Genomic DNA, 10,346 nt, shown 5'->3' with positions numbered 1-10,346 from the left:
CTAGCTCCGAAAAGTATACCCTGGCGATTTTCATGATTTTGCCTGGGCAATATTATATTTAGCACAACTAACTTTAAAACTATTATAAGCTGATGCTGTCAGGCATAATACCAACTTTATAGAGCTCTTCTGGCAATTGTATTTTTATACCAACGCTTCGACCTCTTGTAGAGGTTGCCTTCATCAGGGTAAATAACACTGAATGCTCGTAGTTTAGTGCACGTTAAATAAAGGAAAAAAAGAATTAACTTTAAATTAACTTTTTGGGTAACTTTTTCACGTTAGAAAACTGGAGTTGTTCGTAAATGCAATCACTCGCCTGTTTACATGCACATCTGCGTACGAATTTTACCTTGAAACTTTACAAAAAAATATGAAATACAAGATAATACATTTACTCGCTATACTTCGCCACTTGAAAGATTGTTTTTAATCTACTGGTACATTGTTTTGACACCAACAATCGGTCATCAAGCATGCTACAATAACTATATCGTCCGCATCCATACACAAAATTGCATTTACGTTCATTGCACAAAAGTAGAACCCAAATAAACATATCAAACTGACCAATCGCTTTTGTTCCAACTTTTGCACGGCCTAACGTGGTGAAATTCAACTTAACGGCAACAAAATCAGCAAAGAAACGCTTGATGTTGGTTCAGAGGTAAAGATATTTTGGCGATAATCACTACATCGTGTCGTATGTGCTTGTGGCTTATACAAGGTGCGATAAACAGCGTCAAAACAAACAAGCTCATTTTGCTTTTTGGCAGAAGGTCAATCTTTTTGCCGTTGATACGCTTTGAAAAAGCTGGGAAGGTATTGGCGCTGCGAAATACGCCGAGTACAAGACGTGCGTGTTAAAGCGTTGTTTATTGGTACAAATGCGATTACGTCGCCACTTACCGTCAAGGGGTTATCGATGGCAATTAATGTATCTGTCGCCGAACTGGGATGAAAGGAATGTCCTATCATTTTGCTCTTTCCATTTCTTAATACTAGGACCAAATCTCTTTATACTTCCTAATACTTTAATTGAAACAAAATTAAGACAAAAATTACTTTAAACGACCATTGTGTGAATAGCTTGTAAAAGAATCACCATTCTATTATATCCCAACAATTTAAAAAAACCAAAAAGCAAGGGCAACATTTGGGCGTAGAATGTTCCCAATACCGTAATATCAAACGTTGTTACCAGTGTGCTTATGTGTACGATTGTAAGCCGGTATGCAAAAGCGCAACATCCAATAAACGACAGATGAAACCAAAACAAGCGGCAAATTTGATATTCAAAGTCAAACGATGCACACAAAACTTCTTCCTTCCGATTTTAGCGTAAACAATTTTCCAATACAAGGGATATCCAAGAGTAGAAAAGATCAGGGGGCTGAGGTCGCGGATAATTGAACGTTAAAGATGGCTCCCGTCGTCACAAAATCCCGGCATCCGGCAACGTGCTGTCATTGGCTTTCGCGTTAAGCCTGGAACTATCCCGCATGCGGCTTCTTGTTTCCATTAGCGCAGAACGTTGCAATAACAACATAAGCCCCAGCGATGGGGAAAATGGGGAAGTTTCAGGGTTCGAGAGGGCAACTCTCCTTCTGTTTGTCGTTACCCAAGGTATACATTGATTTCTGGCGTCTGCCGTAAGCATATGACGTAATTGTTTCGTATGTTAATGTTTTTGACTGTATTTTATGGATTATGTTTTTGTAATCTTCAACTTTTTGTGCCAGTTAGTATAAAATGACATACATATCTGTTTTTTTATTGTTTTGGGTTGCGGTTTGTAATAACCCACAAACCAACAACCACTTTGATAGATGCGTTTTTAAGGACGTTAACGTGTTTTGGGACATGATCTTGAAGTTGACATAGTTCAATTTTGCGTTTTTATTTGATCCAAACATTTCCCGCCTAAAATTTATCAACAGCCTTTGAAAAATCTTGACATGTCCATTGGATCACAGTTGTAGTCTGTCTTCCTATTTCCAAAGCAAACGCCCGCTGATTATCATCACAGAACAGGCGGCGGAAAAAGTTAAAGAATCCCAGTTGCTATTGAGATGCATTAGCGTGTCGCTCAGTTGATTTAATTCGGCGACGGAATGTGCGACAGCGATGTAACACAGCTAACCTAATGGCCACAAGACTGCCTACTTTCAATAGCTCGCTGTTTGCATTGGCATCCGGGCCTTAAGGCCACAATTCTCGTTGTCTATCCATCACCGAATCTGGCTGCAACGCGTGATTGCCACTGCTTGGGAACAAGGGAAGATAAACACACGGACGCGCTTGCTTTCGCTTTTGTTACTCTATTCTATGAGGTAGATTCGTCACTTCGAGTAGTTTGCTAAAGCGGTGTGTCACCTTGCTCAAAATCTGTTTTTCTACTTCAGTTTCCTGATTTGCGCTGGTAGTGTTGTTTATTAAATATATCGAGCTTCTGGCAATTGTATTTTTGTACCAAATTTTCGACGTCCTGTGCAGGCCGCCTTTATCAGTGTAAATTACACTGAATGCGCGTGGTACAGTGCACGATAAACAAACGAAAAAGAATTAACCGCAAGCACTTTGCAACGCGACGAAAACCCTAATTACAATTAATAATTATTAATACTTGTATTTTATCCGTGGTAACAACCTGGCGAAATTTTCAAGACAAAAGTAGAATTAGAGTGCCAAAATGACATTTTGTTCTTATTTCCACCAAGTTTAGGTTTGATGAAAGTATCGCAAAGGGTCAATACGAAAAACAATCAGATAAAAACACATTAACACCATTTTGTTTTTTTATCCTGGTCTTTCAAAAATTAATACCTTTGACCAAAAGACCAAGTTAAATTTTTGATGCATGCGGATCAAACACCACTCTAAAAGCAATACACTTTCAGCAATACCTTATCGATTGCACACTTCATTATCTTTGCCTCGTGTCAGAAGGTTCGAGGATCGTGACCTGGATATGGATATTTGAATGCTGCAATGGCGACATAAAAAATGATAACAGTTTTAAAGCCTCATACTGCCCTTGGGGTTAACCTGTGGTTGGTGACTACGTCGGCACGCCTTACATCTTCCCGATTTGTATCGGCGTAATGACGCAGCTAGACGCAATTCGCAGCTAATGTAACACATTTGCGACTGTAGTGGTGACAACCGCTATCGCCTGCACAATTTACGGATAACACGTTTTGCCAATTTCTTTTTTCATCGAATCGACATAAAGCAGCGATCCCTGACAGAGATCAATTAAACGGCAAGATGAAACTGAGATGTGTCACTTGGCTGCCACCTCTTGTAGTTTATATAGCAGATGCACTTTGGACTACATACCTCTTGTGTGATATTTTAGCATGTATCTGGAAAAGCATGTCGGACGTTGAGGTCGCTTTTCCACACTCTTACGTGATTTTTGATAAGATGATCTGGCTAAGACGTCATGCTTGCATTACTCTACGTATCAAATACGAAATTGGGTGTAACTAATTGCAGGCTAATGCTGTTACGAAATAACTATTTGTTATGCGGGAACTAAAATTTAATACATGACGAATATGTTCAAAAAATATGTATTTGTTTCTGTAATGCCGTGTCAGTGAGGTTAAAATTATTTGAATGACATTTTGTAATGTTTTGTTTTTTTTGACAGAAAATTTAGAAAAACTGAATTGACCCTTAAAGTAATTAATAATTAAATCATACCGCTTTTTGTTTTTACTTTTTAAAGCCATTTTGGTGCTAATTTTTTACCGAATTACGTTTCTCGATACACGCCTCATGTTCGGTTAAGTTTGGTTTGCTGGGTAGTTTTTCTCCGAATTTCTGCGCTAACCGTAGCTAGAAACAGACAATCCAAACACTGCGATTCCATGAAGACAGATACCGCGCTATTTGCTTAATTGAGTATTGAGTGTTTATTGACGTAAAAGTACTCGTTGCTTTTTGAGCACTTCAAAATACGATGAAATTTGTGCTTGATCAAAAAAATGAAACCCACTGTGTCAGTAAAATGATTTCGTTTTGTTCAAAAGAATATTTAGAACTCGTGTTAATATGTTGTATCCAATATTTTGTTTAAAAAAATTGACTTGACAAAAAACTAAAACTATATCACTGAAATCTGAAGTTTAAAGTGATTAAAACTGTCTATACCACAGTGGTTACTAACACTTACCAACGAATTCTTCACGTAACCATTTGATTCCTCTCCAATAGACTACATAGCATGAAAATGCTAAACCATACAAAGATTATTTAAAATGGGGCTTTTTATTAACTTCACAGGTTATATTCCCAGATATAAGATGTATATTTATAAAACACATGTAAAATACGTTAAAGTAATTTCCTTCTCTGAAGTTTAAAAAATCATCCCACGCAGTTTGGGAACCACTGGGCTATACAAAAAAAAATTATTAAAGTTTTAATTAAATAAAAACATCATAAAAGAGCACAATTTTGCATCCAAATATTTGTGTCAAGTAATACGTGTTGAATGATTCAAACTTTCTATGCGAAGTGCAATTGAATGTCAAACGGCGACCTGGCGCGTGTTTGTCTCTGACCTAACAAGCAATGTTGCTCTTTAATCTGCGCTATCAAGTCTCCACCGGCCCGAGTTTTGTGGAAGCTTCTGGAAATTCGCGCAATCTGCAAGGCTGCCCTGATCACAGTGTTTTCTCTACAAATGTTTTCTTTTGGCGTTTGAGCTGCCGGTTTAGATGATATCGCATTGGCGTGGAACACAGGGTTCCATAGTAGCCCCAGAGTCATGTTTTCGTGGAAATCGATACAAGGGGTTTCTATGAATTCTATCGGTTATTCTGTTGATGTTGTGACGCTGGTGAAACATTGTTTTTTTATTGGCCTCAAGCAAGAGTTTATTTTAGCACTGGCGCCGAAGTAGGGTATAGCCTTGTTTAATGTCTCGATAAAAAAAACTTAAAGAGATTTGTGAAGCAACTGCGTTTGAAATGTGTTGGGACCTGTATTTTTTGTGGCTTGTTTTTTTCCTGGTTTTTTTTTTACTTGGTGCAAATTCAATTACATCAATATGATTTAATATCAGACTATGTGAGCCTTTATATGGGACCCAACATAATTGTATCTTGTGGGATTGACTTGTATATTTTTTCAGTCATGAAACTAATTAAGGCTTCCTCCGATTTCCATTGTGTTTTACAGTCCACTTGAAGTTTTTCCTAATACTCACAATTCCTACTTTAGAACCGACCTAAACCCGGTTAAGAGGGCTGAGCCGATTTTTTCGTGAGTAACCCTTTGTATTTTGCTAAGTCCTATGTTGTTACATTGTCTAACACAAAGGTGTACGGTCGCATGTTTTATTATCACAGAGAGCAAATAGAAACACAGCGTCGCAATGAAGATGTGCGCGAACACACGCACGTAAACAATAAGTAGTATGAATGATATGATGGCCAACATCAAGGTAGCGAGCAAATAAACAAAACAAAATGCAAAGTGGTCACTGCAAAAAATACATAAAGCGACATAGGAGCGGACCAGGCAGCCCTGTGATTCGCATAATATAAGGTTTCTATTTAGGTGTGCGTAGAAAAATATACAGGCAAATGTGCGTTTCGCCGACTGCTCCGAAGTGTATGCTACAGGCAGCAGTACTACGATGGCTTTTTATGTGAAAAACCCGAGTCTTTATTTGTCGCTTGAGCAAGAAGATGCGTCAGAAGCCGACGAGTCAAATCTGTACACTGAGTGTAAGCCGTTCATGCCGCCAGAAGCATGCAGTTTGTCTTTGTTGTACGCTATAGCGCTCATGCCTCGCATAAACCCACTGAAAGAGTAGTCTTTGGCAAGGCCGGGATGGCCGCTGAATCCGGCCGCAGCGGCTGCCGCCAAACTCGGCATGAAACTAGACGCTGCCACGTAAGGCGAAACACCAAAAGCGCCCATGTTGCGAGCAGACGGATGCTGAGCGTGGGCATTGTAGGCTGCAGCAGCAAAGGGAGACAGCGAGTTGAATCCGGTCAAAGGCAGCTGACCCGGTAACCTGTTACGTGGAGCCTGATTGGCAGGGTTATGAGCTGGCGAACTTGTGGCGTCATGCGACAAGTTAAAGGCCCCGGTGAAGTTGGTGCCGCTTGGTCCCTTTGCGTCGCTGGTAAGAGGATGGAAGGCCGATTTGAAGGCTTGTGATGTAGAGGCGGCAATTAGTCCTGGCAGATGGAAGTGATTCATCGCGTGTGCGGGTTGTGCTTGATGGTGTGTTGCGTTTGGGGTCGGTGGCGAGGCGCTACTGCATCCAACGCTAGCTGGACTGTCAGCTCTTTCACCTGATGAAACAAGATAAACTGTAAATAATCATTCAGCAATGTAACGCTTGGTTGAAATCACGTGGGAAGTGGACCATGTATCCTAAAGTGCTTTAAATTTGACATTGATATACAGAATGGAATGTATTTTACCAAACATAGCTGATTTGATACAAGAATGTAAGCCTAAGTTAGCCGGGCAAATTGGTATTATCAAGCTTACCGTTTGGACTCATTTCTGTGAGGCGGCTGACAGGCAAAGCAGGTAGACTCGCGTTGCTGTTGGGTGGAGGTAGAGAATTCACATAAGCCGCGTTGTATGATCGTTTCCGGGCCTGCATTCTGACCTTTGCAAGACCGTCATGACTCGCAGAGTGCTCTTCACTGTTGAATACCTACAAAGAAAACGCCATTTAAGATTCGTTCGACAAAAGTGCTACAGCTGTTTGGGTTGATGTTTTTTATGTACGCACCTTTTCAATTGTTTTGACGACGTCTCCGTCACAGTTTCTAAGGGCACTTTCCAAATAGGCGGCGCTTCTTTTCGGGAATATACGGCACAGCATTACCAGGTTTGACCTATCAAATATGACAAAGGATGTTAATATACAGTTGCTAGTGTAATCTTTGAGATGTAAATAATTTGCCATAAAGAAAGACTGTTTGTTTCATACAGACCAAGACTTACTTTAGCTTTCCTATGGCGTCCATGTTCTGTGGCAACGCGTATCTTTCGGCATTGACAATGTTCTCTGCATTTCCTCCAGCAAACAAGGAGCTGTCGGGGCTGTGAGGTGTAGGACTTCCTCTAATAGGCGACGGCATCTTTACCAAGGGTGATCGCCTGGTCTCGTTCTGATTGATTTCATCCATAGCCGGGTGTGTTGGGGATCGCTTTAGGCTCAATCCTTCGCTCTGATTTTGGCTCTCTTCGTCCGAACCTTGTGGCGAGCGTCCGTGCGTAGCCTCCTGGCGCAGGTCACGTGGCGACTGCTCTCCGCCGACAAGTGGTGACGCAAAAGTGCTGTTTGCGTTTGGCATCTGGGGACTGACGCTGGAACGTTGTATGTCGAGTCGTGGTCGCTTTGAATCTGTAAAAGGTATAACGTTTTCACACGGGTTTATGGTTTGCAAAAGTACTGTAATTACGTTTCGGCCATTTTGTTGTTGCCGAAAATATATCACATTTTACCACACGATTGTCTTACGCTAAACTGGATGCTAAACTGATAATAAACCTTCACGGCAATACACACTTTCCAATTTGGTTTACAGTTCAAAAAAATTAGCCAGTATAACGTTTAATAACTTTCGCAGCAAGCTCATATTACCATCAGAAACTTACCGATAGGGGCCAAATCTTCATCATATCCTTGTTTTTGCATTCCGAATTCGGAGTTTGGTGATGTTTTGGGTGAGCAACTGCTCATTGAAACTTGTGACATGCGTTGCCCTCCCATTCCTGCCATTCCTTGTGTTGCGCCGTAAAGCAATTGAAGTTCCCGTGATTCGTTCTCTTCTTGGGCTTGTTGTCTGCGCAGGGCGACCTAAAATGCAAGAGGTTGGTTAAGTTAACAATATTTTAAAGATTTTTACATGCAAACAGATAAGACTGTTTTGTTTCATGAAATTGTGTACTTTCTTTCTGAAATTTGAAGCTGTCGTTTTGAAGCTGAGCGGTAATTTTAATTTCTAAATATTTTAGAACAAAAATACAAGTGCTATGTCTGGTAATATTAAAGCGTGTTATAAACATTACTATTTTTATGTGTAGCGTTTAATTGCGAGTAAGTTTGCATTCGCTTGACCCAACAGGACAGGCCGATGTCCGCCATTTTGTTTTTCGCTCTGATCTTTTTTCAAACGTTGGTTTATTTTACTCCTGAAGTATCCCAATGAATGAATGTGAATGTCTGGCAATTTTACCGAGAGGAACAAGTGTGAACACATTTGGAAACTTTACATAGTCTGGCCCGAATTAAGGCCGCAAATCCATCGTTTCGCGCTGTTTTGGGTAGTTACCGCAATTCCTAGTCGAGCCGCTCGTTAATCCGTCTTGTTCGACACAATTCGACGATTTCTTAACGCCACGAATTAATGCGCGGTGACGCGAGATTAAGTGCTGGACCACCTGGGTGTCGTCGCAGTTACGATGCCAGTTTACAAACTTGCCGCGATGAAGTTATTGTGTGCGCACACGTTAATCTCGCAATTCCATTAGTTCCAATTGCACGGTCACTATGTTTCACACGTTTTCGCAAGCGTGAAAACCAACTAGGTAAATTAGTGCCCTGGGCATTCGCGGTCCCCCAACCATTCTCTTTACTCGGTTTTGGATGCGCAATTACGCGAGACAATACCTCAATAGCGGTGCGCTTTTTGCTTTGTATAATTTCACCCTTCATTAAAGGCAACATGGCGACATGTAAATAGGCGATTACAATGTCGGGCCACTAATTGTCGTGACGTCACACCCCACACGCGCGTCGTCGATGATGTCATGGTATGTTTCGTTGTTTGTTTATCGCTCGTTCTATGCCAATACCCGCAATTAGGCGGCGATTAATTGTTGTTCGTTTGCGCCTACAGATTTCTCCCGCAAAACGAACAAAGGTATTTACGTAAACGCGACAGACACTTTGTCGCGTTACGTAATTCCCATATGTTCTGAAATACTTGTGACGTTTTTACTTGGCGAATATCATACGTCTGGCTGTAATTATAAAACACAATTTTACAACACATACCTGGGCGGCCATGACGCGTTGTCTTTCAGCGATCAGGGTGCATTTGGGGCAAAGACAGTCTTTCCACCGGCAATAACGTTTGTGTCCTTTAAGCGCACTCACAACTCCGTGGTTTCGGCACCTTGCACACTTCGGCGTTCTCGGGTACTTGTCCGCGGCCCGGAGAAGCAGAGCCGCCGCGGCGGGGTTTGACACAGCCTGGGCGAGGCTGTTGTATTCACTTCGTGCCGATGTGGCTTGGTGTGCGGCTACCGCTGCTGCTGCGCTCATCATTGGTGAACTATAGGATACGTTGTGCATGTGTCCAGCCGTTGCTTCTGCTAAGTCCACTGGTCGTCCGGTGCTGGTCATCTCGAATGACTTTTTGCTTTTTTGTTCAAGCTACTCGTACAAAACCTTGTTCTCTAAATCCTCAAGTTGCGATGATTGTAAAGTTTTCAAACTCAGATTTACACTTTGCAAAATATAAGCGATTTCAAACTGTTTTCGTAACTGTGTGATACTTCACTTTTCGAGCTGGTAATATTCGAATGTGAGTTCTGGTATCCCGTCGCTTGGTATTTCAATGACGAATTTCGCGTGACGAAAAAATGTCGGGCATTGTTGCGTCGAGGGTTGAACAATTAGCCAGTTGCCTTTTTCTCTTTTCTCTTCCAAAACGCGCCGGCCTCTCTCGGTCAGCACACGGGCAATTACAAGCTAACACAAACATGGCCATTATTGGTTGTGTGACGAGAATGTTTGTTTGTTAGGGCCCGCGCGCTACCTTATCAATACTGTTTCCACTACGGCCGGCGCCTATGTTTATCTTGACAGTGGCCAAAATCATTTACCAGGAAATAACTTTGTCGATGAGTTGTTTGCTCTTTTGCCCGGATTTTCCTAAGTTTTAATGCGAAGTCTGCATTGACGTGTACGAATTGAATTGTTGTCATTGACACCTGTGCGCCGTTTGTTTATTTTGCCCCTGTTTGTTGGATGTTTTTGTAATCGCACAGTTCCGATGAGTTTCCCATAACACTTTACACAGATAATAGAGCCACGATTAATCACAGAAACATTTTTTTAAAATCTTTTGTTAAACATACCTACAATCTAGTATTCCAGTTTTTAATAGAATATATCCAAATAAATTCATATTTTTAATTTTTTTTGGCAATACATGTAGTTTTCTGGGTTTACATAAGCGGTTAAAATTGATATACTTTATTATTCAACAATATCGACAATAATTCATATCAATATTAGGCTTACACGGTATATTCATGCTTTTTCAAACAAAAAAGCCAAAACGTAATTT

The 10,346-nt window shown here is 41.0% G+C and overlaps 1 protein-coding gene across 1 annotated transcript; it reads right to left on the bottom strand.

Annotated features, from left to right (window-relative positions):
* Positions 1-5,337: 5,337 nt before the first annotated feature.
* LOC145222506 (uncharacterized) lies at positions 5,338-9,591 on the bottom strand. The gene is made up of 6 exons (XM_080088641.1): positions 9,047-9,591; positions 7,645-7,846; positions 6,988-7,390; positions 6,773-6,878; positions 6,523-6,694; positions 5,338-6,320 (listed from the first exon to the last, which is right to left on the bottom strand). The coding sequence occupies exons 1-6, from the start codon at positions 9,395-9,397 to the stop codon at positions 5,683-5,685; spliced, it is 1,872 nt and encodes a 623-aa protein (XP_079944767.1). The 5' UTR covers positions 9,398-9,591; the 3' UTR covers positions 5,338-5,682.
* Positions 9,592-10,346: the final 755 nt, after the last annotated feature.

Source organism: Phallusia mammillata, chromosome 4 (assembly GCF_965637545.1).
Source record: "Phallusia mammillata chromosome 4, kaPhaMamm4.hap1.1, whole genome shotgun sequence".
In the NCBI taxonomy this organism is placed as follows: Eukaryota; Metazoa; Chordata; class Ascidiacea; order Phlebobranchia; family Ascidiidae; genus Phallusia; species Phallusia mammillata.
Note: the sequence above shows the minus strand (reverse complement) of the source record. Positions and strands in the feature narration are given on the sequence as shown.

Bases quoted from the DNA above. Each gene is read 5' to 3' on its own strand.
- LOC145222506 (XM_080088641.1), bottom strand. From the start codon at position 9,397: ATGACCAGCACCGGACGACCAGTGGACTTAGCAGAAGCAACGGCTGGA. The intron at 6,879-6,987 runs GTAAGTCTTGGT...CATATTTGATAG, and splicing joins GACGCCATAGGAAAGCTAAA to GTCAAACCTGGTAATGCTGT. The intron at 6,321-6,522 runs GTAAGCTTGATA...TTGTTTCATCAG, and splicing joins CACAGAAATGAGTCCAAACG to GTGAAAGAGCTGACAGTCCA.